General features: G+C 50.5%; 1 protein-coding gene and 1 pseudogene across 7 annotated transcripts in view; both read left to right on the plus strand.

The window, feature by feature from the left end:
* Positions 1 to 5457: 5457 nt before the first annotated feature.
* Positions 5458 to 27590, plus strand: part of SIGLEC1 (sialic acid binding Ig like lectin 1) — a 30545-nt gene continuing 8412 nt past the window's right edge. For 3 of the 7 annotated variants that reach the window (XR_010726144.1, XM_066236232.1, XM_066236238.1), the window contains exons 1-11: positions 5458 to 5597; positions 17665 to 17733; positions 18415 to 18774; positions 19057 to 19353; positions 20543 to 20809; positions 21106 to 21360; positions 22524 to 22823; positions 23843 to 24100; positions 25353 to 25688; positions 25949 to 26206; positions 26429 to 26731. Coding sequence is in view for 6 of the 7 variants with exons in the window: in XM_066236232.1 (XP_066092329.1) it covers positions 17685 to 17733; positions 18415 to 18774; positions 19057 to 19353; positions 20543 to 20809; positions 21106 to 21360; positions 22524 to 22823; positions 23843 to 24100; positions 25353 to 25688; positions 25949 to 26206; positions 26429 to 26731 (2683 nt within the window). In the remaining variant the exon portion in view is untranslated. Of the gene's footprint in view, positions 5598 to 17038; positions 17346 to 17664; positions 17734 to 18414; positions 18775 to 19056; positions 19354 to 20542; positions 20810 to 21105; positions 21361 to 22523; positions 22824 to 23842; positions 24101 to 25352; positions 25689 to 25948; positions 26207 to 26428; positions 26732 to 27590 lie in introns of all 7 variants that reach the window. The other 4 variants (XM_066236233.1, XM_066236234.1, XM_066236236.1 and 1 more) reach the window with 4 other exon arrangements.
* LOC136308775 (matrin-3 pseudogene) lies at positions 13363 to 16389 on the plus strand (annotated as a pseudogene).

Consider the following 27590-nt stretch of genomic DNA (forward strand, 5'->3'; position numbering starts at 1 on the left):
TACCTGTGTACCTCGCCTATTGGAATAAAGACATAAGGCCGTTTGATTAACTTCTGGCTAGTGTGATACAAGCAGAAATAGAATGTGTAATTTAAGGAAATACCCTCGAAAGACTGAGGTTTGCTGTTTCCTCCACTCTGCTTTCTGGAATTCAGATATAGTGGCTGAAAATCAAGCAGCCGTCCTGGACCATAAGTGGGAGGAGGTCATTGAAGATGGCAGAGCAAACAATTAAGATGCGGTCTAGCTTCCCTGTGATGGTGTCGTTGCCATGTCAGCCTTAGATGCCAACACTTGCTTGAGGAAGAGAGAGATATACTCCACGGAGAGAGATGAGAAGCATCAATCATCAGTTTCTCGTTGCGCGTTGCGACTTCTTAGTTGTTCATTGATTGCTTTCTCACATGTGCCTTGACCGCGGGCCTTCAGCAGACCGAGTAACCCCCTGCTGGAGCCAGCGACCTTGGGTCCATGCTGGTGAGCTCTTTGCTCAAGCCATATGAGCCCGCGCTCAAGCTGGCCACCTAGGGGTCTCGAACCTGGGTCCTTCCGCATCCCAGTCCGACGCTCTATCCACTGCGCCACCACCTGGTCAGGCTACTCCTGTTTTATTTAGATCACTGTTGTTTAGAGTTCCCTGTACTTTATTTTATTTTTTATTTTATTTTTTGTGTTTTTCTGAAGCTGGAAACCAGGAGAGACAGTCAGACAGACTCCCGCATGCTCCTGACCGGGATCCACCCGGCACGCCCACCAGGGGGCGACGCTCTGCCCACCAGGGGGCGATGCTCTGCCCCTCGGGGGGGGGCATTGCTCTGTTGCGACCAGAGCCACTCTAGCGCCTGGGGCAGAGGCCAAGGAGCCATCCCCAGTGCCCGGGCCATCTTTGCTCCAATGGAGCCTTGGCTACGGGAGGGGAAGAGAGAGACAGAGAGGAAGGGGGCGGGTGGAGAAGCAAATGGGCGCTTCTCCTATGGGCCCTGGCCGGGAATCGAACCCGGGTTCCCCGCACGCCAGGCCGACGCTCTACCGCTGAGCCAACCGGCCAGGGCCGAGTTCCCTGTACTTTAGCCAAACTTTTTTTCATTTGCGAAAATGATGCTGGTTTATTCCAGAACAGCAGCAAAAAAAATAAATAAATAAATAAAAAATTAAAAGTTTACTCAGAGTAATACCATTACGCCATGAAATAAATTCATTTATTAGCCAGGTTTAATTTCATACTCAATGTTTCACATGTTAAGCATTGCTACTAAATATATGTATCTATATATATACATATAAATGTATATGTACATAAATGTATATTTATATATACATGTATATGTGTCTGAGTGTGTGTATATATACACACATCTTTTGACATCTTTGCTCATGCTTTTTCACAATTCTGGAAAGTTCTGTTATTATTCTTAGGACAGATTTTAATGATATGTTTAATTACAATGAGATGGAATTTCACGATACAAAAGTCCAAGAATTAAAGAATCACCCTGCCCTGACTTTTATTCCTTCTATCTTACAACCTCAAAATAATACGGATATGAATGCAGTTATGCATATTACTTTCAGTCACCTGACTCAAGGTTGAAAGTGTCAGTTGTTTGAAGAGTCAAGGGCATTCATTTCATGTAATGGAAGATGTCAAACTTGAGTGCCTACCATTTATGGCCAAAATTGGTGGGAGAATAGAGTGAGTGGAACGACCTCTGTCCTTTCTTTTCTTTCTTTTTAAGAAATGTCGCCTGATCTGTGGTGGCACAGTGGATAAAGCATTGACCTGGAAATGCTGAGGTTGTCGGTTCGAAACCCTGGGCTTGCCTGGTCAAGGCACATGTGGGAGTTGATGCTTCCAGCTCCTCCCCCCTTCTCTCTCTCTGTTTCTCTCTTCTCTAAAAATGAATAAATAAAATTAAAAAAAGAAAGAAAGAAATGTTTTATGCTCACAGCAAAATGAGGGACCCTCTGTCCCCACTTATCCCCCCCATTATCAACACTTCCCACCAATTTGTTACAATTCATGAACTTACACTGACACATCATAATCACCCAAAGTCCACCAATAGCAAGAGTTTGCTCAGTTTTGCACATTCTGTGGATTTGAACAAATGTATAATCATATGTATCCATCATTATAGTATCATAAGGAGTATTTTCTCTGCCCTAAAACGCTCAGCCTCAGACACTTACAGAGCTGTGCTCCACCTAGTCATCTCTCTCCCCAAGCTCTGGCAACCACTGATATTTTCACTGTCTCTGTAGTGGTGTCTTTTCCAGAATGTCACATATTTGGAATCATACAGTATGCAGCCTTCTTTCACTTGGTCGTAAACATTTAAAGTTCTTTCATGTCTTTTCATGGTTTGAAACACAGTTAATTTCTTTGAATAATATTCTATTGTCTGGCAAATATTACAGTTTACTTATCCATTCACCTACTGAAGAACGTCTTTGCTGCTTCTAAGTTTTGGCAAATATGAATAAAACTACTGTAAACATCCGTGTGTGGGTTGTTTTTTTTTTTTTTTGTATTTTTCTGAAGCTGGAAACAGGGAGAGACAGTCAGACAGACTCCCGCATGCGCCCGACCGGGATCCACCCGGCACGCCCACCAGGGGGCGATGCTCTGCCCCTCCGGGGGGTCGCTCTGTTGTGACCAGAGCCACTCCAGCGCCTGGGGCAGAGGCCAAGGAGCCATCCCCAGCGCCCGGGCCATCTTTGCTCCAATGGAGCCTTGGCTGCGGGAGGGGAAGAGAGAGACAGAGAGGAAGGAGGAGGGGGGGTGGAGAAGCAAATGGGCGCTTCTCCTATGTGCCCTGGCCGGGAATCGAACCCGGGTCCCCCGCACGCCAGGCCGACGTTCTACCGCTGAGCCAAACGGCCAGGGTCCCGTGTGTGGGTTTTTGTGTGAAAATGTTTTCAACTTGACTGTATAAATACCAAAAAGCATGATTGCTGGATTGTATGGTAAGAGTATGATTCATTTTGAAGAAACTACCAAACTGTCTTCCCAAGTGGCTGCACCATTCTGCTTTCCAACACTCAGTAAAGGAGACTCCCTGTTGCTCCGCATCTTCCTCAGCATTTGGTGTTGTCAGTGTTCTGAATTTTGGCCGTTCAAATGGGTATATAGTGGGATCTCATTGTTGTTTCAATTTGCATTTACCTGATGACAAATAATGTGGAACATTTAAATTAAATTTAATTTTTTAGTGCATGCATATGCGTGTGAGAGAGAAACAGACAGACGGGGACAGACAGACGTGAAGGGAGAGAGATGAGAAGAATCACATCTTCATTGTGGCTTCTTAGTTGTTTACTGATTGCTTTCTCATGTATGCCTTGACTCAGGGGCTCTAGCTGAGCCAGTGACTCTTTGCTCAAGCCAGCGACCCTCTGCTCAAGTCAGCAACATTGGGCTCCATGCCAGCGACCATGGGATCTATGATCCCATTCATACTCAAGCCAGCGATCCTGTCTCAAACCGGATACCCACACTTAAGCTGGGGACCTTGGGGTTTCAAACCTGGGTCCTCAGCATCTCAGGTCGACATTCTATCCACTGAACCACTGCCTGGTCAGGCTGGAGCATTTTTTCAAATGCTTATTCACCATCTGCATATCTCTTTGGTGAGGTCTTATTTACATATTTTTTTTTGCAGCCAAAAAATTATGCCTTGGGTAACCTCCTAATGTCTCCATGCCTTGATTCTTATTTCTGGAATGAGAATAACAGTACACACTTCACAGAGTGTTTGAGAAAGTTAGAAGTATGTGTAGCAGCATGACCTACTGAGAAATAGTTCTTGAATTTTTATTTTTTAATTTACTTTGGCAGCTGTAGACTCAAAGGAACAACAGAAGGTGAAGTTCCCTGACTAGGCAGAGTAGACACATCTTCATTTTCCTTACCATAAGTTAAATTAAGCAGGTTCTGTGCCTGTTGTTCTGGGACACAGGACTTGATAAGTTTACTACTGCAGCTAACAAGCGACCACAGAATTCTCAGTGGCATTCAACAGCGAACACGGATCTGCAGGTGGGCTCAGGTCTGGCTAACGTCAGTCAGGCTCAGCTGGGCTTCATTCTAGGCTGTCGGTTGGTTCAGGTAAGCTCCACATATCTGTCCTCCTCTTCGGACCAGCAGGTCAGCTGGAGTATGCCCCTTGCACAGCAATGGCAGAAATGCAAGAGGGCAAAGCCGATTATGCAAGTACATTACAAGACCTTGATTATGTCATGTTCACTCGCGCCCAATGGCCACGTAAGTTCTGGCTAAGACCAAATCAACGGGTAAAGGAATGTGCTTCACCCCCCATGAAGCCATGGGGTAGATGTATGTAGTCTACAGTAGACTGAGAGGTTGGAGCCAGTAAGTGGCACAGGCCTAGAACTGAGAGTCTCAGGACCAACAAGCCTTATGCTGGGGTTGGAGAAGGAAGCAACGGGATAAACCATAGTGTTTGAGTCAAAAGAAGAAGTGACCTGAGATTAGGAGTGATACGGGGGCTACAAAGAGGACAGACTGATAGAGACTGAAGTTCTCTGGGACATTTGCTTTGGGCCACTTTGGCCTGGGATCCTGGGTTCGTCTAATTTAGGGTTTCACATTCTTTTCTCATCTGCACATGTGGTTTGCCCACAGGATAGTGTGTGGGGAGGCTGATCTGCCATGGCTGGGCTCCCCTCCACTACACCTAGGCAGGGGCTGAGCTGAAGTAAATCTGAGTTGCAAAACAAAGAAATGTGTTGTCACTTGTATCCAGGATCATTTGGAGCAACTAACATCTGTCCCATATGTCAAATGCTTGGCACACAGTAGGCCGAATGGGCTCTAGTGTTCCAAGGGTAACTCAGCCGTGCTGGGGTCTTTCCTTTTTCACCTCAGTGGGGGTCTGGGACTGCTGACGTCATGTGTAGGGGGAGTGGGGGCATGCGAAGAGAAAGGGAATCGGAGACACTCCTCCAAACTGAGGTGTGTCCTGGATGTTAGCACCCTTGGAGTCCCTATGGCTGGGGCCTGATTCTTGGGGAGGGGCTTCTTCTCAAAGTACCCAGTGACATCGGGAGTGGGAGGCTCCTAAAGGGCTTGGTGAATCGAACCTCGGCCTGGGTACCCTGGAAAGCTCCCCTTCCCCGGGCTGGGTTAGCCTCCGACCCATCTGCTGGGGGAACATTGTGCAGGAAGCTCCTTTCTGCTCTCAAACTCCCTAAAAAAGCCAAGTGGCTCCAAAGAGCGGGGTGAACAGAACCTTCCACTTCCTACTCTGCCTGCAAGGAGGCTCCAGCATGGCCTCAGATCCTACTTTTGCTTGCTCAAGTCTCTCAGTGGTGCCTAGCTGTGCCTGGGACATTCCCCTGCTAGGGAGGTCTTTCCTGTCTTGGTATGTATTGCGCAAGGCCTGCAGCTGCCTCTCTGACCAGCCTCTGAGCTGGGCAGCAGAGCTGGGAAAAGAGGAAGCATCCCCAGAAGCTGGATCGCCTCTCTCAGGGTGGCCGAGCCCTGGGGAGCCAGCAGCACCGGGAGCTCCTGGCCCTGCTTCCTGTTCTCCTCGCCTGACGTTCACCAGCCTTGCAGCCACTTCCCTTTGGAGCAGGTACACCTGTCCCTGGGCCTGGAGGACGAGCAGAGGGTTGGGAGTGGAACTGGGCTGAGGTTGGCTGGGGGCATCTAGGTGTGGGAGCAGGATGCCAAATCCACCCAAGCCCAGGATACTAATTAAAGCTGCACTCACACACTAAAGCCCTTCACAGCTCCAAATTTTCCCCAACCCACATCGCAATCCTGATCCCGATCCTAACCACCATCCTGCCCAGGCCTGGTTCCTGTCCCAACCTTACCTCACCCTCAGTTGCATCCCAAACCCAACCATTTACTAATCATCATCCCCATCCAGCCACATCCCTGGTCTTTACCTTTATCCAAACTCCATCACTCTCACCTCCGTCAACCCTAGGTCCCCTCCAGATCGCAGCCTGCCCATCACCTTCACCCACCCCCGGTTGGCAAACCGCGGCTCGCGAGCCACACGCGGCTCTTTGGTCCCTTGAGTGTGGCTCTTCCACAAAATACCACGCGCGGGCGCTACCTCGATAAGGAATGTACCTACCTATATAGTTTAAGTTTAAAAAATTTGGCTCTCAAAAGAAATTTCAATCGTTGTACTGTTGATATTTGGCTCTGTTGACTAATGAGTTTGCCGACCACGGCTGGCAGCCCAACTGCAGCCCAACCTTCATCTTCCCCTCCCTCTAAGCCCAGTCCACGTGGTTCATCTGAGTGTAGGACCCCCAGCCCGCTTGGCAAAACTCAGGGAAGGGGGGCTTAGCCTGAGAGCATTTCTAGTCAGATGAAAATGGGCAAGTTCTACTGCCCATTTCAAAGCCAATAGACCTCATTTAGGGGTTATGTGACTGCAGAATTAAATGTCTGGGGCTTTCCGCTATTATAAAAATAACCCTGGAATTGCACAGCTGTACCCTGATTTTCTATTAGTGGGCAGAGCGCTCCAGCTGGCTGTATCAGCTCATTTCCCTCCTTCTCCAACCTGATAGGGAAGTTGGGGAAAAGCCTCGGGGCTGGGAAATAGAAACTGAATCCTGCATAGCTGCCTATGGTGAAATAGCTCTGACCTTTCTTCTCCAGGCTGGACTTGGCCTCTGAGATCAGAGGTCAAGAACTCAGAGTCTCAGTCCACCCTCCCCAGCTGTCCTGGGACACTTGGCCTCACATAGACTTTACCTGCTCACTCGCGCTGGCACAGACAGCAAACATGGGCATACAGCGTATGCCAGGCCACCCCATCCTGACCTTGATGCAATCTATTCCATTTCTAGGTTTAAAATCGTTTTCAGAGTACTTAAGTCTTGGGGATACAGGATGAACGTCAGAACTTACTGAGATCTGGGGAACAATGCTCTCCCAAACAGTCATTGCCTAAGGGTCAGGTTGGTTTAGACCAGCCCTGCTCCTTGTCCCCGAACACACCCACCCCCTTTCCCAGGACCCACAATCATCTCTCTACCACCAGGGGGCACTGGTGCACACCAGGACACTTCGCTTAACTCAAGCCGTTGATAACAGACTTTCAGAGACAAAGGTCTCCCTCTCTGGGGTCCTTCTTGCCTTTTCCTTTTCCGAGAAAGTTCTCTGGGTTGAGACGAGTCTTTATGGTGGAACAAGCTGAGCTATTAAACTGGACTCTGGTGGGACCAACCCCTTGGATATTGTGGCTAGGCTGAGTAGGTGACATCTACATAGTGTGATTTGGGTAGTTCTAGAAGGGGTCCTCTCACACATTCCCAAATCCCTGTGCTGTTCTGGGATCAGTATGTGCAAAATCCCACCGTTTCTCTATCTTTAAATTCAGCATGCCCTTTCCAGGGCCCCAAATGGAAATAGCAGGGGGAACTGGGGATATCAGTGTGACACACATGTCGTCTTGCCAATGTCCCAACTGTAGAGGAGCTGACCCCGATACTCAGTGTGACCGCGGGCTCCGGGCATGCCTGCCCTGACCCATGCACGGTGGGCTGCCTTTCAGCTCAGCATCCAGATCATGGGGCCCGGCCTGGGCCAGCACGAGCTCCTTGCACCCCATTCCTCCTCCTCTCACACTTGTCTTTTCATCCTGACAAGCAATTCTGGCTCCACCCAGGCCCTGGGTGTCTGCTCAGCCCTCCCCAGGTGTGCCCCCCAGTTGCCACCAGAATAATCTGGCCGATGCGCTGGGGGCTGGGACTTGTCATGAGTTTCCTGTCCCTACTTTCAACCTTCCCGGGCCCTTCCCTTCACTCTGCAGAGTCAGCAGCTAGGACTAGGGAGAATTGCAAAGTTGGCAACATGGGTTTTTGTATGTGTGTGGGGTAAAATATGCATAACATAAAATTTATTCTATTAAGTGTACAATTATTTTTAAGTGTACAATTCAGTGGCATTAAGTACATTCACAGTATTGTGTAACCATCACCACTGTCTATTTGCAGAATTTTGTCATCATCCAAAACATAGACTCTGTACCCATTACACATGAACTCCTTTGTCCCCTCCCTTAGCCCCTGAAAGCCTCTATTCTATTTTCTGTCTCTATGAATTTGCCTGTTTCAGGTATCTCTTTTTTTTTTTTTTTTTTTTTCATTTTTCTGAAGCTGGAAACAGGGAGAGACAGTCAAGACAGACTCCCGCATGCGCCCGACCGGGATTCACCCGGCACGCCCACCAGGGGCGACGCTCTGCCCACCAGGGGGCGATGCTCTGCCCATCCTGGGCATCGCCATGTTGCGACCAGAGCCACTCTAGTGCCTGAGGCAAAGGCCACAGAGCCATCCCCAGCGCCCGGGCCATCTTTGCTCCAATGGAGCCTTGGCTGCGGGAGGGGAAGAGAGAGACAGAGAGGAAAGCGTGGCGGAGGGGTGGAGAAGCAAATGGGCGCTTCTCCTGTGTGCCCTGGCCGGGAATCGAACCCGGGTCCTCCGCACGCTAGGCCGACGCTCTACTCAGGTATCTCTTTAAGAGGAATCTTACAATATTTACCCTTTTGGTCTGGCTGACTTGACTTAGCATAATATTTTCAAGGTCTGCCCGTGTTGTAACATGTGTCAGAATTTCATTCCTCCTTATGACTGAATAATAGTCTGTTGTATGGCTATGTCATTTCTTTTATCTGTTTTTTTTTTCTTTTTGTATTTTTTTTAAGTTGGAAACGGGGAGGTAGTCAGACAGACTCCCACATGTGCCCGACCGGGATCTACCTGGCAAGCCCACCAGGGGGCGATGCTCTGCCCATCTGGGGCGTTGCTCTGTTGTGACCAGAGCCACTCTAGCGCCTGGGGTAGAGGCCATAGAGCCACCCCCAGCGCCCGGGCCAACTTTGCTCCAGTGGAGCCTCGGCTGCGGGAGGGGAAGAGAGAGACAGAGAGGAAGGAGGGGGGAGGGGTTGAGAAGCACAGGGGCGCTTCTCCCATGTGCCCTGGCCGGGAATCAAACCCGGGACTCCTGCACGCCAGGCCAACGCTCTACCACTGAGCCAAGGATCTTTTATCTGTTAATCTGATGGAGTACACTTGGAGTATATCCACATTTTGGCTATTGTGAATAGCACTGTCATGAACCTGGGTGTACAAGTACCCGCGTCCTTGTTTTTAACCCACTTAGGATTGGAATTGCTGGATCATACTATAAGCAATTTATGTCTGACTTTTTGAGGAATCACCCAACAGGGGTGTACCATTTCACATTCCTACCAGCAGTGCACTAGCTTCTAATTCCTCCATATCTTGGTTATTTTCTGGTTTTGTCTGTTTGTTATAGCCATTCTAATGGGAGTGAAGTGGTAGCTCAGTGTGGTTTGATTTGCATTCCCCTTGGAACAAACAAATGATGCTGAGCATCTTTCCATAGGCTTATTGGCCATTTTATACCCACCTTTGGAGAAATGTCTGTTCAAGTCCTTAGTCCATTTTGTGAATTTGGGTGGTTTGGAATTTGTTGTTGTTGAGTTGTAAGAGTTCCTTATATATTCCAGATATTAATCACTTATGTGTGATACTAATCCCATGATGTGCAAATATTTTCTCCTATTCTGTGGGTTTCTTTTACTCTCTAGATAGTGTCCTGTGATTCACAAAGATTTTTATTTTTTGACAGAGACAGAGTCAGAGAGAGATAGATAGGGACAGACAGACAGGAAGGGAGAGAGATGCAAAGCATCAATTCTTTTTTTTTTTTTTTTTTAACAGAGACAGAGAGAGTCAGAGAGAGGGATAGACAGGGACAGACAGACAGGAACGGAGAGATGAGAAGCACCAATCATTAGTTTTTCTTTGCGCATTGCGACACCTTAGTTGTTCATTGATTGCTTTCTCATATGTACCATGACCGCAGGCCTTCAGCAGACTGAGTAACCCCTTGCTCGAGCCAGCAACCTTGGGTCCAAGCTAGAGAGCTTTTGCTCAAACCAGATGAGCCCACGTTCAAGTTGGCGATCTCGGGGTCTCGAACCTGGGGTCCTCTGCATCCCAGTACGACACTCTATCCACTGCGCCACCGCCTGGTCAGGCGCGAAGCATCAATTCTTTGTTGCAGCACCTTAGTTGTTCATTGATTGCTTTCTCACATGTGCCTTGACTGGGGGGCTACAGCAGAGCGAGTGACCCCTTGCTCAAGCAGTAACCCTGGGCTCAAGCCAGCAAACTTGGGTTTCAAGCCAGTAACCATGGGTTTATGTCTATGTTTCCATGCTCAAGCTACCCAGCACTCAAGCTGGTGAGCCCGTGCTCAAGCCAGCGAGCTCAGGATTACAAACCTGGGTCCTCCATATCCCAGTCCGAAGTTCTATTCATTGCGCCACTGCCTGATCAGGCCACAAAGATGTGTGTGTGTGTGTGTGTGTGTGTGTGTGTGTGTGTGTGTGTGTATGTGGGTGTGTGTGTGAGAGAGAGACAGAGAGAGGGACAGATAGGGACAGACAGACCGGAAGGGAGAGAGATGAGAAGCATCATTCTTCACTGTGGCACCTTAGTTTCTCATTGGTTGCTTTCTCATTTGTGCCTTGACCAGGCGGGGGTCGGTGGGTTTACAGCAGACTGAGTGACCCCTTGCTCAAGCCAGCAACCTTGGGCTTAAGTTGATGAGCCTTGCTCAAACCAGATGAGCCTGCGCTCAAGCTGGCGACCTCGGGGTTTCGAACCTGGGTCCTCCGTATCCCAGTCTGACGCTCTATCCACTGCGCAACGCCTGGTCAGGCCAACAAAGATTTTTAATTTTGATCAAGTTCCGTTTGTCTATTTTTTCTTCTGTTGCCTATACTTTTGGTGTCAAAGAAATCATTGCTTGATCCTAGATCAGGAAGATTTTCACCCATATTTTCTTCTAACAATTTCAGAATAGTTTTAGTTACATGTGTTTCTGCCTTATCTCCCTTTGGATTCATGTCTGTGGCACTCCTTAGAACCCTCATCTTCACCAGGGCACTCCACGGCAGAGGTTCTGTCTACCTTCTTCTTCTTCTCCTTCTTCCTTCTTCCTTCCTTCCTTTCTCCTGTTCCTCCTTTTTCTTCTTTCTTAAACATTTTATTTATTGATTTTACAGAGCAGGATGGAGCAAGAAGTAGCAACTCAGAGTTGCTTCACTTTAGCTGTTCATTGCTTGCTTGTTGCTTGCTGTATGTGCCTTGACTGGGTAAGCCCAGGGTTTTGAACCGGTGACTTTAGTGTTCCAGGTCATTGCTCTATCCACTGCGCCACCACAGGTCAGGCTCCAACCACCTTCTTTTTTTTTTTTTTTTTGTATTTTTCTGAAGTTGGAAACGGGGAGGCAGTCAGACAGACTCCCGCATGCACCCGACCGGGATCCACCTGGCATGCCCACGAGGGGGCAATGCTCTGCCCATCTGGGGCATTGCTCTGTTACGACCAGAGCCACTCTAGTGCCTGAGGCAGAGGCCATGGAGCCATCCTCAGCGCCCGGGCCAACTTTGCTCCAGTGGAGCCTTGGCTGCAGGAGGGAAGAGAGAGACAGAGAGGAAGGAGAGGGGGAAGGGTGGAGAAGCAAATGGGCGCTTCTCCTGTGTGCCCTGGCCGGGAATCGAACCTGGGACTCCTGCACACCAGGCCAATGCTGTACCACTGAGCCAACTGGCTAGGGCCTCCATCCACCTTCTTATGTACTATAGGCAGTTAACTTATGTTTGAGGGGTATGTGTTGTGCAGGGCCTGTGCCCCCTGTTGCACCCAGACTTGCCCTGTCAACACCTCTAAACCCTAAAAATCACACCTCTGCCCACTGCTACAAAGCCTGGGGGGTATACATTGCTGCAGGGCATGTCCCTAGTTCCAGACACTCAGAAAATGCTAAGGATTTTGTGATGGCTCCTTGGCACAGAGATGGTTCTGGGTAGCTACAGCCACCCCAAAGGGGAAGTTTTAGCTAGAAGCCACCTTCAAGCTGTACCTTGAAGACTGTATAAAGTTCCAGTAAGCAAAGATCATTTGTGGTGGGGACACAGCTGGTCAGCTGGAGATCCCATGGGCAGATGGGTGGGTGTGTAGGAAGAAGGAAATGGGAGCAGAGCTGGAAGTAAGAAATGAGGACGTTTTAGGGATGTATTGGGCCCACATCTCATGGACAATGGGAGCCACAGGTTTTTGAGCAAGGGAGTGCCTCTTAAAGACAGCACTTTGGTAAGTGCTCAATCAAACCCCATATAGACTATAGTTTTAAGGTTGGAAGTAGGAAGATAAGTCTCAAATAAGAAACCATCGGACCTTCGCGTCCCGCTCGCTAGGCGAGAGGTACTTCTCCTTTTCCCTCTCCCTTTTCTTTTTTTTTTTTTTTTTTTTTTTTTAGCTTTCCAAAAATTTCATTGAATCTTGACACAGTGACCTAGTTTTGGGGTTAACACGAAGGATGTCAAACTTCAAACAGAATTGGAAGACATTTTCCAACAAGGCAAATGTTCAGTTCTGAGCTTCCTGATGCTCCCTGATGCAGGTAGCATTCCAAGTGACCCCAACAGAAAGAGGCAAAATCTTCTTCACCGCATAAGCCCCAGCATGGCTGTGGGCCTGCCTCTTCATCTGCCATTCTCACGGTAGGGCAAGGGCAAAGCTCCCTGCTCTGTGGGCATCTTAACTGGTGCGTGGTGAGGCGTGCCTCTTTACTCAAGGGCTTCCGGACTGCTGTGCAGTCGCCTACCCTCTGGGCCACGTGTAGTCCTGAAGCGGGTACCACGGAATGGAAAACCAAGTTTCAAGAATTAAAAATGGGGCCTGCCAAAATCCTGAGTGCTGTGAGGAAGGCAACAGGGTATTTAAACAAAAGATCAATAAAAACAATTGTCTACTTAGTTACTGGCAGGGCTTGAAGATGAAATAAAAATTCAGCCACAAAAGGGTTTCACCAACATCCAAGAACTGGTCCCTCTCCCTTTTCTTTTTTTTTTTTTTTTTTTCTTTTTTTTTTTTTTTTTTTTCATTTTTCTGAAGCTGGAAACGGGGAGAGACAGTCAGACAGACTCCCGCATGCGCCCGACCGGGATCCACCCAGCACGCCCACCAGGGGCGACGCTCTGCCCACCAGGGGGCGATGCTCTGCCCATCCTGGGCGTCGCCATGTTGCGACCAGAGCCACTCTAGCGCCTGAGGTAGAGGCCACAGAGCCATCCCCAGCGCCCGGGCCATCTTTGCTCCAATGGAGCTTTGGCTGCGGGAGGGGAAGAGAGAGACAGAGAGGAAAGCGCGGCGGAGGGGTGGAGAAGCAAATGGGCGCTTCTCCTGTGTGCCCTGGCCGGGAATCAAACCCGGGTCCTCCGCACGCTAGGCCGACGCTCTACCGCTGAGCCAACCGGCCAGGGCCTCTCTCCCTTTTCTTAAGAGTTGTCTGCTGGTTCTCAGCTTGAAGAAGATTCTACAGTCCTTATTGATCCTTTTTCTTGGCGTTACCATTTTTTGAAGCACAGTTAACCTAGTTTTCTAGTTTGAGCTTTCTTTTTGGCCATCTTAAAAAAAAATTTTTTTTAATCTATAAATTAGACCAGAGATAGTTCTACAATGTCCAAGTCATTCCAGCAGTCATTTCTTGGTAGGGACACGCAGGGCCATGGGCGTGACCTGTCAGCAGCAGGAATAGGCCTTCTTGCTGCTGCTACTCAGTCTTTAAGTATGCCAGCATCTCTTGGAAGGATGAACCAGGGTACTGCACGCCTTGCTAGTTTAATGAATCTTGAAATGAGTTCTTCATTGAATCAACAAGGAGCTCACAGTGCACTGTCTTCTGCTAGTACTTCTTCCCATAATTTGCAGTCTATATTTAACATTGGAAGTAGAGATCTACTCCCTTTGCCTTCTCAACACCATGGAGATGCAGACCAAGCCAGTAACGTTTTGGCCAGCTTTGGTCTGTCTGCTAGAGACTTAGATGAACTGAGTCGTTATCCAGAGGACAAGATTACTCCTGAGAATTTGCCCCAAATCCTTCTACAACTTAAAAGGAAGAGAACTGAAGAAGGCCCTACATTGAGTTATGGTAGAGATGGCAGATCTGCTACACGGAAGCCACCATACAGAGTACCTAGGGATGACTGGGAAGAAAAAAGGCACTTTAAAAGAGATAGTTTTGATGATTGTGGTCCCAGTCTTAACCCAGTGCTTGATTATGACCATGGAAGTCATTCTCAAGAATCTGGTTATTATGACAGAATGGATTATGAAGATGACAGATTGAGAGATGGAGAAAGGTGTAGGGATGATTCTTTTTTTGGTGAGACCTCACATAACTATCATAAATTTGACAGTGAGTATGAGAGAATGGGACATGGTCCTGGCCCCTTACAAGAGAGATCTCTCTTTGAGAAAAAGAGGGGTGTTCCTCCAAGTAGCAATATTGAAGACTTCCATGGACTCTTACCGAAGGGTTATCCCCATCTGTGCTCTATATGTGATTTGCCAGTTCATTCTAATAAGGAGTGGAGTCAACATATCAATGGAGCAAGTCACAGTCGTCGATGCCAGCTTCTTCTTGAAATCTACCCAGAATGGGATCCTGACAATGATACAGGACACACAATGGGTGATCCATTCATGTTGCAGCAATCTACAAACCTAGCACCAGGAATTCTGGGGCCTCCACCTCCCTCATTTCATCTTGGGGGACCAGTAGTTGGACCAAGAGGAAATCTGGGTGCTGGAAATGGGAACCTGCAAGGACCAAGACACATGCAAAAAGGCAGAGTGGAAACTAGCCGAGTTGTTCACATCATGGATTTTCAGCGAGGGAAAAACTTGAGATACCAATTATTACAGCTGGTGGAACCATTTGGAGTCATTTCAAATCATTTGATTTTAAATAAAATTAATGAGGCATTTATTGAAATGGCAACCACAGAAGATGCTCAGGCTGCAGTGGATTATGATACAACTACACCAGCGTTAGTATTTGGCAAGCCAGTGAGAGTTCATTTATCCCAGAAGTATAAAAGAATAAAGAAATCTGAAGGGAAACCAGACCAGAAGTTTGACCAAAAGCAGGAGGTTGGACGAGTGATACATCTCAGCAAATTACCTCATTCTGGCTATTCTGACAGTGCTGTCCTTAAACTTGCTGAACCTTATGGGAAAATAAAGAATTATATACTGATGAGGATGAAAAGTCAGGCCTTTATTGAGATGGAGACCAGAGAAGATGCAATGGCAATGGTTGACCACTGTCTGAAAAAGGCCCTTCGGTTTCAGGGGAGATGTGTGAAAGTTGACCTGTTTGAAAAATATAAAAAATCGGTACTAAGGATTCCTAACAGAGGCATTGACTTACTGAGAAAAGAAATCCCGAAAAAGATCTTATTCTCCAGATGGCAAAGAATCTCCAAGTGATAAGAAATCCAAAACTGATGGTTCCCAGAAGACTGAAAGTACAACTGAAGGAAAAGAGCAAGAAGAAAAGTCAGGTAAAGATGGTGGAAAAGATACAAAAGATGACCAGGCAGAACAAGAACCTAGCATGCTTCTTGAATCTGAAGATGAGCTACTTGTAGATGAAGAAGCAGCAGCGGCACTGCTAGAAAGTGGCAGTTCAGGAGGAGATGAGACAGACCTTGCTCATTTAGGTGATGTGACTTCTGATGGGAAAAAGGAACCTTCAGACAAAGCTGTGAAAAAAGATGCGAGTGCTTCAGCCACAAAGAAAAAACTCAAAAAGGTGGACAAAATCGAGGAACTTGATCAAGAAAATGAAGCAGCGTTGGAAAATGGGATTAAAAATGAGGAAACTACAGAACCAGGCGCTGAATCTGCTGAGAATGCTGATGATCCTAACAAAGAGACGAGTGAAAATGCAGATGGCCAAAGTGATGAAAGCAAGGAGGACTGTACAATTCCAGATGAGTATAGAATTGGACCGTATCAGCCCAATGTTCCTGTTGGTATAGACTATGTGATACCTAAAACAGGGTTTTACTGTAAGCTGTGTTCACTCTTTTATACAAATGAAGAAGTTGCCAAGAATACTCATTGCAGCAGCCTTCCCCATTATCAGAAGTTAAAGAAGTTTCTGAATAAATTGGCAGAAGAACGCAGGCAGAAGAAGGAAGCTTAAGATGTGCAAGAAGCTTAATGATTTCAAAGAAAATAATGGTTCTTTGTTTTTAATGTTAACCTTTTTTTAAATCTAATATTGATAGTTAGAAGAAAACTATTGTACTCTTCTGTTTTAGTGGAAAAAATAATAGATGTCTGTTCATGTGTTAAGTGTCATAGTAAAAACACATAATACGGTTAAGTTAAAGAAGAATTGTTTCTGTTTTATCAGAATAACAGAAAAGTACTTTGTAGAGACTGACTTCGTAAGCTACTTAAGACAACTTGCACCACTAAGAAAAAGATAACGTAAAACTATTCAAAGAGCCCTGGCCAGTTGGCTCAGCGGTAGAGTGTCGGCCTAGCGTGCGGAGGACCCGGGTTCGATTCCCGGCCAGGGCACACAGGAGAAGCGCCCATTTGCTTCTCCACCCCTCCGCCGCGCCTTCCTCTCTGTCTCTCTCTTCCCCTCCCGTAGCCAAGGCTCCATTGGAGCAAAGATGGCCCGGGCACTGGGGATGGCTCTGTGGCTTCTGCCCCAGGCGCTAGAGTGGCTCTGGTTGCAACATGGCGATGCCCAGGATGGGCAGAGCATCGCTCCTGGTGGGCGTGCTGGGTGGATCCCGGTCGGGCGCATGCGGGAGTCTGTCTGACTGTCTCTCCCTGTTTCCAGCTTCAGAAAAATGCAAAAAAAAAAAAAAAAAACTATTCAAAGAAATGAAATTTAGTAGTTCTAAGCTTCAAAGAAATGTCAAAACTTTTTATTCCATTCAATAAAGAACAAAACCAAAAAAAAAAGAAAAAGAAAAAAGAAACCATCGTTCTTGCTGAATGCTTTGGAGGCCCACCGGGCCTCTCTGGGTTCCAGTTCCTATTGTCTTGGGTGGCAAGGAAGGGCGGGAAAGTGGAGGGAAGGGAGAAGCAGCTGTTCATCTGCTCTGAGGTACCGTTCTTTTTTTTTTTTTTTAGAGGCAGAGATAGACAGGGACAGACAGACAGGAACAGAGAGAGATGAGAAGCATCAATCATCAGTTTCTCGTTGCGCCTTGCGACTTCTTAGTTGTTCATTGATTGCTTTCTCACACGTGCCTTGACCACGGGCCTTCAGCAGACCGAGTAACCCCCCGCTGGAGCCAGCGACCTTGGGTCCAAGCTGGCGAGCTCTTTGCTCAAGCCAGATGAGCCCGCGCGCAACCTCTGGGGTCTCGAACCTGGGTACTTCCGCATCCCAGTCCGACGCTCCATCCACTGCGCCACCGCCTGGTCAGGCTCTGAGGTACTGTTCTTGAGGGGCTAGGAAAGCAGAACTTGGGGTGGGGCTTAGGGGCACACAGAGGGCTTTCTGGTGCATTTCACTAAGTGAGGGTATTCCCGGGTAAAGTACAAGCTGTGAACATGGGCTTCTGGTACCCAGCTGGTGGCTGCCCCAGGAGTTCTTGGCAGCCCTGAGTTCTCACTGGGCTAGCCAGTATAGCTGTGTGGACACAGGGCTGGATTCTCAGCAGATTCTGAGGTTGAGGTGCCCTGAGTTTCCTTTATTAGGAGGTCCTTGTGTGCCTAACCAATGTGGTGCTCACCACCCTTTTATGCACCAGAATCAGCACAAGAACCTGCTATGGGCTACCTGCTTCAGCTTCTCCACCTGGCCTCATCCATCTCAGCAGGTAAGTTTCCCAGGCCTTGCTCATGTCGCAGGGCCTGACCTCCATGAGCCCAGCCCTTGCTGGCCTGACAGACTGTGCCAGGTCACAGGTTTGGCTGCTGAGGTTGAAGGGCAGGTATAGGGAGTCAGTGACAAGGACCAATGACCTTCCCTGAGGTACCCAGAAGAGCTGTATTGCTTGGGGGGTAGAGGGCAGGGTTTAGGGCTCACCTGGGGCACTTTCTTTTCTTTTCTTTTCTTTTCTTTTCTTTTCTTTTCTTTTTTTTTTTTTTTTACAGAGACAGAGCGAGAGTCAGAGAAGGATAGATAGAGACAGACAGACAGGAATGAAGAGAGATGAGAAGCATTAATCATCAGTTTTTCGTTTTGACACCTTAGTTTTTCATTGATTGCTTTCTCATATATGCCTTGACTGTGGGCCTTCAGCAGACCGAGTAACCCCTTGCTCAAGCCAGTGACCTTGGGTCTAAGCTGGTGAGCTTTTTGCTCACACCAGATGAGCATCATGCTCAAGCTAGTGACCTCGGGGTCTCGAACCTGGGTCTTCCGCATCCCAGTCTGATGCTCTATCCACTGTGCCACTGCCTGGTCAGGCCTGGGGCACTTTCTATAGGGCAGATTGTAGGGCTCTGCGGTGACCGCAGGTCTGCATTACCTTCCTGTCTGTCCGTCTCTCCCTCAGTCCTGGCTTCATGGGGTATCTCCAGTCCGGAGGTCATGAAGGGCGTGAAGGGGTCCTGCCTCCTCATCCCCTGTGCCTTCAGTTACCCTGCCAATGTGGATGTGTCCAATGGCATCACAACCATCTGGTACTATGACTACTCGGGCGGTCGGCAGGTGGTTTACCACTCGAAGGACCCCGAGCAGGTGCAGAAACGCTTCCATGGCCGTGCGCAGCTGCTGGGGCGCGCCGAGCGCCGGGAGTGCAACCTGCTGCTGAGGGACCTGAGCCCCGAGGACTCCGGCTCCTACAAATTCCGCTTCGAGATCACTGATACCGACCGCTGGTCAGATGTCAGAGGCACTGCGGTCACCGTGACAGGTGAGCAACAGGGTGGCTTGGCTACTGCCTGAAAGGGACTTTCAAGCTGCTTCTGGCCCCGCTGACTCCCAGCCCCAAGCCTTGTCCTAAACCCAACCCCAGCCCCAGGCTAGCCCCAGCCTGTGTCCTCCTTATATCCACCAAGTAGGGGTGTGGGTAAAGGCAATCTCTCCATTGCTTTGAAATCCCCTGCCCAGGGCTTGCCCATCAGCTGGGGTTTGCAAAGTAGGTGGTCTCAAGTGTGGTAAACGGGAGTCCTGAGCCTCCTGTCTTTGTCTTCAGACAAGCCCAGTGTGCCCACCATTGCCTCACCATTAGAGCTTCGCGAGGGCATGGACGCGGACTTCAACTGCTCCACTCCTTACGCCTGCATGCAGGAGCCCGTCAACCTGCAGTGGCAAGGCCAGGACCCTGCTCGCTCAGTCATCTCCCACATCCAGAAGTTTGAGCCCACAGGCATCAGCCACCAAAAGACCCTCCACATGACCTTGTCCTGGCAGGATCACGGTCGGACCCTGAGCTGCGAGCTCTCTGTGGCCAAATACAAGACAAAGGGCGAGATTCACCTCCAAGTGCAGCGTGAGTGTGCTGGGTGCCACACCCTCATTACTGAGCATGCGTGTGTGGCTCCCCAGGGGAAACTGTTTCTTCCTCCAGTTCACAGTAACAGGGCCTTTGCCTTGCGTCAAAGCTGGGTGCATGCGGACATCCTGGGTGGGGCAGGTGCAGAGAGACTGCTAAGTACAAAGATTCACCGTTAGGTTCCTTTGCACCACTTGTCCCTTAGGCCAGGCTGGGCACAGAAGGGGGAACAAAGAGCCAGAGACTTGGGGCAAGGGCCCCGAGATTTAGCCCAGCTCTGGAGGACGCTGGGGGTGGGGGGAGTGTCAACACGTTCCTGTCGAAGGCTGCCCACATTCATGGTGATCAGGGTATCACCTGGACATGGCAAAGAGGCCGTGGGAGAATGTCCGTGTTTCCACTTGGTTGAGCGTCTTCCCATCACAGTAAAATGGGACAGCCTCTTCTAGAACAACCACTGTTCACAGGCATCAGACACTGACTCCACCATTCACCAGATGAGCAAACTTTGGGCAACTTATTGCCCCTCAGAGCTTCTGTGTTCTTGTCTATATAGGGGAGGCAACAATAAATACTGTTCTATCTGACAGAATTGTCATGAAATTAGAGGAGAGCTTGGCAAATATTAACCAGTCAAAAATATTAGCTTCTATTATTTCCACATCTACATAGATTAAGTACTTAAAAATGTGAGCTTTTCTTAGCATATTTACATAGCAAGAATCTTTGGAACAAGGTTTAAAGAAATGCAGTTTCTTTGTATTGTTGGCACCCTCCTCACAAACCGGTTAACTGTTCTCAGGGCTGATCTGATTCTGCCTTTGGCCTGTCCAGCAGGTGCTTGGTCCCTGCCAACAGTTCCGCAGGCCACCAAAACAAGCAGTGTAGTACCCATGTCTGCCAAATACAGCAGAGGGCAATGGACAGTGTCGTGGGGCAGAATGCCCTGGAAGGCAGTGTGGGCTGGACGCTAGGCCAAGCATTGCATTATCAGACTCTCAGTGAAGAGGAAGGGGCCAGGAACACAAGGTAGGGGATAGTGCAGCCCTACACAGGGGAACTAATGGGACTGGTGACTTATCTGGGTGGACTTCTTCAGGGCAGAGTGTTGAGAGAGCAGAGAAGAAGCGTGCCTCCCCCGCCCACTCAGAGTACCTTACCAGACACTCCCCATCATGCCTTGCAGATGCCCCCAAAGGTGTGGAGCTCCTCCTCAGCCCCTCTGAGGGGAACATACGCCCAGGTGATCTGGTCACACTCACCTGCCAGGTGAACAGCAGCTACCCCACGGTCAGTTCTGTGCAGTGGCTCAAGGATGGGACACCTCTCAAAGCCCAGAGTTTTGTGCTGCAGTTGTCCCGGGCAGCCTGGGATGACGCTGGAGTCTACACCTGCCAACCTGAGAATAACGTGGGCTCCTTGGTGTCGCCCCCCGTCAGCCTCCACATCTTCAGTGCGTCCTGGGTAAACCTGGGTCTTGACCAGAGAGCGGGGCAGGGGTTCAGGACACGGGGGCTCCGTGGGGCCAGGTCAGGGTGCCTCCTGGGATGTGGGTATGGAGTCCTAGCCCTTCCTCAGACAGACGGCAAGCCTCCACGGCAGGGTGGGGTGTCAGGAGGGTCCCGGTGAACAAGTCAGAGACGTAGGACTGTGCAGAGATTAGGCTGAGTGTGGGCAACTCTGGGACTCTGAGGAGTTGGGCCTGGAAGTCGGCTGGGTCCCCCTAGTGTGCCTTTGCTGCCCCCACAGTGGCTAAGGTCCAGGTGAGCCCAGAAGGCCCCATCCAGGAGAACCAGACAGTCACGCTGACCTGCAACGTTCCTAAAGAAGCACCCAGCGGGCTTCGCTACAGCTGGTACAAGAACCACGCCCTGCTGGAGGATGCCCACAGCCGCACCCTCCAGCTGCACTCGGCTTCCAAGGCTGACACTGGTTTCTACTTCTGCGAGGTGCAGAACGCCCAGGGCAGGGAGCGCTCTGGGCCCGTCAGTGTGGTGGTCATCCGTAAGTGACCAGTGCGGGTGGACACTTCTGGAGCCGGGACAATGGCTAGAGTCCATGCAGGGGGGTCAGGGTCCTGGGCCCAGATGGCCTTGAACTCTGCACACTTGGGCAAGGCTTTGACCTCCCTGGGCTTCAGATTCCTCTGATTTTAAAAAACTTTATTTTGAAATAAGTTAAAATTTTCAAAAAGAGTACAAAGAATTATCATATACTTTTGACTTAAGTTAACATTTAGGTTTTTCTCTTTTAACTATATATTATAGTGAGCATATATATGTGTATACACACATATGTACACATATACAATATGCACTCTATGCACACATGTGCACATATGCATTCTATTGGCACACACACATATATGCTATCTATCTATCAATCATCTATCTCTTCCCCCATTCATCCATTTATATTACTCTAGTTGTAGACATGATGCCCCGAGTTCCTCATGTATTTTCTCATGTCGTTCTGATACATAACCACAGTGCAGTGATCACAGTTAGGAAATCAGACATTAATACAAGTATATCATCTAAACTACTGTCCATATTTAAATTATACCAACTGACCCAATAATGTCCTTTTTGGCAATTGTTTTTTCTGGTCCAGGATCCGATCTGGGATCCAGCTACATTCTGTTGTCATGTCTCTTTATTCGCCTTTAATCTGAGACAGCTCCTTGGTCTTTTCTTGTCTTCTTGACATTGAAACGCAGAGAGTGCAGGCCAGCTGTGTGGCTCTCCCTCAGTCTGCTTTTGTCTGGATCGCGCAGACAGCGCCTGGAGCGTGGGCAGGCGCGCTGCAGGCGTGATGCCGTGTCTGTCTTGCTGCATCACGCCAGCAGGAACGCGATGTCGTGTGTCCCGCTGCTGGCACTGTTCACTTTGCTCACGTGGTTGAGGTGTTGTCCACTGCCAGGTCTCTGGGCTAGTTTCCCCATCTTCAAAGTAGGATCCCCACTCACAGTGTTGCCACAAGGATTGACTGAAGATTTGCCCAGCCCAGGGACCAGGCATGTTCAGCATGCACTGAGGAGCCTCTGGGGTCATCCTCCATTTCCCAGTGCATTATGGGGCAAACAAAGGGGGTGCAGGGGTTACAGACGATAAAGGGGGATCCAGGGAGTGCCCTTGTCTGAGAGTGACAGGCCCTTCTCCACACAGACCCGCCTCTCGCCCCTGTCCTAAATGCCTTCCTGGAGACACAGGGGGGGCTGGTGGGCATCCTCCACTGTTCTGTGGTCAGTGAGCCCATGGCCACCCTGGTGCTGTCACATGGGAGACTTGTCCTGGCCTCCACCTCTGGCAAGGTGGACCACAGCCCACGCTTCAGTGTTTCCTCCGCCCCCAACTTCCTGCGTCTGGAGATTCGAGACCTGGGGCTAGCCGACAGTGGGGAATACAGGTGTACAGCCTCCAACTCCTACGGGAACACGTCCTCCACCCTGGACTTCCACGCCAATGGTAAGATGGCCGCGGGGAGCTGGTGGTGGAGGGAGCTGGAGCAGCTGGCCTGCTCTGGCCTCTTCCTCCTAGGAGTTCAGAGGGCTCAGCTGAGGGGCTGAACTAGCTGGCTAGTAAAAACCACACTGAGGCTATACAGCCATCCCAACCTGGGAGGCTCACGAAATTCAAGGCCTCTGAACTTGGAGGGTCCTTCATATGCATTCGTTTGTTTCTTATTTATCAAATGTTTGGGGCAGGTTCTGCGTTAGGTAAGAGTCAGATGCAGGAGGCACAATAGAGTAAGGTTTTCCAACTCTTGGTGCACGTGCTACCCTTCCCTCATTCTGAGGCCACAGCAGACATAGCTGATTGATCAAGCCAGTTTTTTTTTTTTTTTCTGAAGCTGGAAACGGGGAGAGACAGTCAGACAGACTCCCGCATGCGCCCGACCGGGATCCACCCGGCACGCCCACCAGGGGCAACGCTCTGCCCACCAGGGGGCGATGCTCTGCCCCTCCGGGGCGTCGCTCTGCCGCAACCAGAGCCACTCTAGCGCCTGGGGCAGAGGCCAAGGAGCCATCCCCAGCGCCCGGGCCATCTTTGCTCCAATGGAGCCTTGGCTACAGGAGGGGAAGAGAGAGACAGAGAGGAAGGAGGGGGGGGGGTGGAGAAGCAAATGGGCGCTTCTCCTATGTGCCCTGGCCGGGAATCGAACCCGGGTCCCCCGCACGCCAGGCCGACACTCTACTGCTGAGTCAACCAGCCAGGGCTCAAGCCAGGTTTTTGACATAAGCTTGGGTTTCAGCTCAGAATTCTTCTCAACCATGCTGTAGCCAGTTACTATCAATAGATCAGAATGGGCATTCAAGGCCAAATCTTCCAGATCACCAAGAGATTCATGGGGCTGATGGCGCAAAGCTTAGACCTACCTACAGTTGTGTGGGGAAGTGGGGTGCTGCAGGACTTCCTGCAGTGGGTGGCACTGGGCCACAGATGTGTGCAGGGGAGCCGAGCCTCCCTGTCTCCCTCTTCTCCAGCAGCCCGTCTCCTCATCAGCCCAGCAGCGGAGGTGGTGGAAGGGCAGGCGGTGACGCTGAGCTGCAGGAGTGGCCTGTCCCTGACGCCTGACATCCGCTTCTCCTGGTACCTGAACGGAGCCCTGCTCCTTGAAGGACCCAGCAGCAGCCTCCTGCTTCCTGCGGCCTCCAGCACGGATGCTGGCTCATACCACTGTCGGGCTCAGGATGGCCACAGCAGCAGCGGGCCCTCCTCTCCTGCTGTCCTCACTGTGCTCTGTGAGCGGCCTCCCCATGGCCCCTGCCTGTCTTGGGAAGGATTGAGCAGTCCACTGGGTCCACCAGCCCTCCCTACCTCCTCTAGGTCCTCCTGACCTTGTCCTGCCTAGGGCCTAGATCAGGAGGGAGCCACAGGTCTACGTACCAGGGACCTCTCCACCCAGGGCTGAAATTTGGGGAATAAGGCTGAGTGTTTTTCTATCTCCCATGCCCCTATCCTCCAATCCCAGATATTTTAGGGCCTTCTGCCCCTAGCCCCAAACCCATCATGGGCACCACGTCCAAACTTCGTCCTCCTGAGCTGGGCCCTGGGACACCATACTCCTATGTATATGCACATGCCCCGTGGGTTGTGCCCTCACAGGCTCCCAAAGACAGGAAGGCAGAATCTCTCAGCACAGGAACTGCGTCCTGTCAGCAGTCGATGTTCCACATTAGCCTGGGGCCAACCAATGTTCAGGGCACATTTAGGTTCCAGAACACCTGTCCTGGCATGAGCAGGAGCAGCATCCTGGGAAGGTCAGGAATCTTCTAGTGTCAGGGTGAGATCTCGTGGAGGCCGTGGCTGATGGCCGTCTCTGACCGTTCATCTCCAGAAGCCTCTCAGAGGTCTCAAACTCGCGGCCCGCGGGCTGCATGTGGCCCGCCAAACAATTTTGTGCAGCCCGCAGACTAATCCACGAACTACAGTTTCTGGTCGTTTTGTGACACTGAAAAGTGTTGCGTAACAGTTGCCTTTTGTAGACCTAGTGCGGCCCGCCGAAGGCTGTGATCTTGCTCTGCGGCCCACATGCTGAGTTGAGTTTGAGACCCCTGCAGAAAGAGGGCATTTTAGGCAATATCTATTATCCTAAATAGAGCTGGCTTGAGGATCAGAGATAAGAAGAGGCAGGGGGGATCTTGGCAGAAGGGATGGGGTGCGGAGAGCAGGACTCACGGAGGTTGCTGTGAGGGTGCCCTGCTCGGGAGCACATGGGAGTTAGGCAAGTGACTGCTGGCGCACACAGTGCCTTCGGTCAAGCTAGAAAATGGTGCTTCCCCCTAGGAAGACTCAGGACAGCGCTGGGCATAGCTTAGGATGAGGCGCACGGACCCACGGGCCAAGTTCCTCCCACTCTATTCTGGTCGCCCTTACGCCGTGCGCAGCTATGAGTGGGCACATGCCTTTGTCCAGTGTCTTCTGGGATCCTTGCCAGCCTGTGGGGTCCTGACAGAGGCTGTGGCTGAGCGCCCATGGTCTTCCTCCCTGCAGACGCCCCACGCCAGCTCCGGCTCACCGCTCGGCTAGACCCCAATGATGCAGGAGTTGGGGCTGGCCATCGAGGCTTCCTTGAGTGCCGCGTGGACAGTGACCCCCCAGCCCAGCTGCGGCTGCTCCACGGAGACCGTGTAGTAGCCTCTTCCCTGCCATTAAGGGGTGGCTGCAGCACCTGTGGGGGCTGTTCCCAGCGCACAAAGATCAACAGAGCCCCTAACCTGCTGCTTGTGGAGATTCATGACCCAATGCTGGAGGACGAGGGTGTGTACGTGTGTGAGGCCAGCAACACCCTAGGCAATGCCTCCTCCTCAGTCACGTTCAATGCTCAGGGTGAGTGGGGCAGGGAATGGTGGCACGGGGTCAGGGGCCAGTACTTAGGACCTTATTCCTCTGCTCCGAGGAGGGTCTATCCAGTGGAACCATTTCGTTCAGTAGTGGAAGTTAGCTTTCTTCCCCTGTCCAGTGGCACTCCACATGGTCTCCTTCCTGCCTCCTTCAGGCTGGGAGGCTCGGCCACTGGCCCTTGGGGTTGGGAGTGAAGAGTCACAATCAGGCCTATCTTAAGTGGACCTGTTCTGCCTGCTCTCCAGCCACTGTCCTGGTCATCTCACCATCACACATGCTGCCAGAGGGTGCCGCAGCCAACCTGACTTGCAATGTGAGCCGGGAAGCTGGTGATGGTCCTGCCAACTTCTCTTGGTACCGGAATGGGGCGCTGTGGGCCCAGGGTCCCCTGGAGACCATGACATTGCTGCCTGTGGCCAGAACGGACGCTGCCCTCTATGCCTGCCGCATCCTTTCTGAGGCTGGCACCCAGCTCTCCGCCCCTGTGGTCCTGAGCGTGCTCTGTGGGTGATGGGAAAGGACAGTGTTGGGCATTTGGAGAGATGAGGAGGTGGTCTGGCGGGAACCAGGCTGGGGTTGGGTTTTGGGGAGACAAGAACATGGCTTGGGCGTGGGGCGGGGCGAGCCTGGACTGTGCGTGTGGAGGGGAGAGTGGGAGCCAGTGTGGCAGCTGGAGTGTAGTGAGCTGGACTGGGGGTGGCCTGAGCTTCTCCCTGTCCCTGCAGATCCCCCGGACCCTCCAAAGCTGTCAGCCCTCCTGGACATGGGCCAGGGTCACATGGCTGTTTTTGTATGCACTGTGGACAGTAGCCCGCTGGCCCGGCTGGCCCTGTTCCATGGGGAACGCCTCTTGGCCACCAGCCTGGGGCCCCAGCTCCCAGCCCATGGCCGCTTCCATGTCAAGGCCATGGCCAACTCCCTGCAGCTAGAGGTCCAAGACCTGGGCCTTGAGAACTCTGGCAGCTACCGCTGTGAGGCCACAAATGATCTCGGATCAGCCAATACCTCCCTCTTCTTTCAGGTCCAAGGTGAGTGTCCTCTGAAGATGTGGGAGAACCAGATGCCCTGGGAGCCACTCTGGCCAGGTTTTGGGCTGGGTCGTGTGGATTTTGTGCAGAAATGTGAAGTCTTTTTCAGCCATGGTTTCTGGACAGTTTGCAGCCGGCCAGCAGGAGGTCTCCCTTCCCCTCCAGCTAGATAGTTTCACCTATAACAACCGGAAGCCACTAGGAGGCAGTGGCAATTGCACTGGCTTGCTTGGTTGGAGCAATTTCTTACAGATAATTTCTTTTGTAATAATATAATTTTGTTAGGTATCTCATACAAAACCTAATATGTATATTATGCATATACATGTGTAATATATGGGTTCTATACATCTTTTCTTGTTTATTCATTTCACAGGCAGAGAAATTGAGGGTCAGAGCTTTAGGAGTTTGCTCATGATCACATGACTAACAGATGGCCCTGCAATCTTGGCACTAATTTGGTTCTGTTCCCAGGCACAGCCTGTATTCTCAGTCACCACTCCAGCTGTCCCTTCATCTCACTTCCCCTGGTCTCATCCTGCCTCAGACCCAGGGAGCACTAGGGACGGACCTTTGCCAAGTCCCCCTCTGCCCAGTCCCCAGTTTCTGGGCCCACATGACCTGGAGCCTGGGTGCAAAGCTGGCCTAGAGAGGGCTGGAGGCAAAGATCATACACCTTAACTTCCCCTCTAAACCCGTGGTCACCCATGCTGAGGTCAGCGAATGGCAGGACAACGGTCCTTGGCATAACCTAAATTCCTGCCGTTTTAGTGCTTTATAGGGTCAAACCGACATGTGTCAGGAGCTGACACATGCAGGCACTGTGCCGGGCACTAGGCTGCAGATCATGTAAGTTGGT

The sequence above is a fragment of the Saccopteryx bilineata genome, chromosome 6 (assembly GCF_036850765.1).
Source record: "Saccopteryx bilineata isolate mSacBil1 chromosome 6, mSacBil1_pri_phased_curated, whole genome shotgun sequence".
In the NCBI taxonomy this organism is placed as follows: Eukaryota; Metazoa; Chordata; class Mammalia; order Chiroptera; family Emballonuridae; genus Saccopteryx; species Saccopteryx bilineata.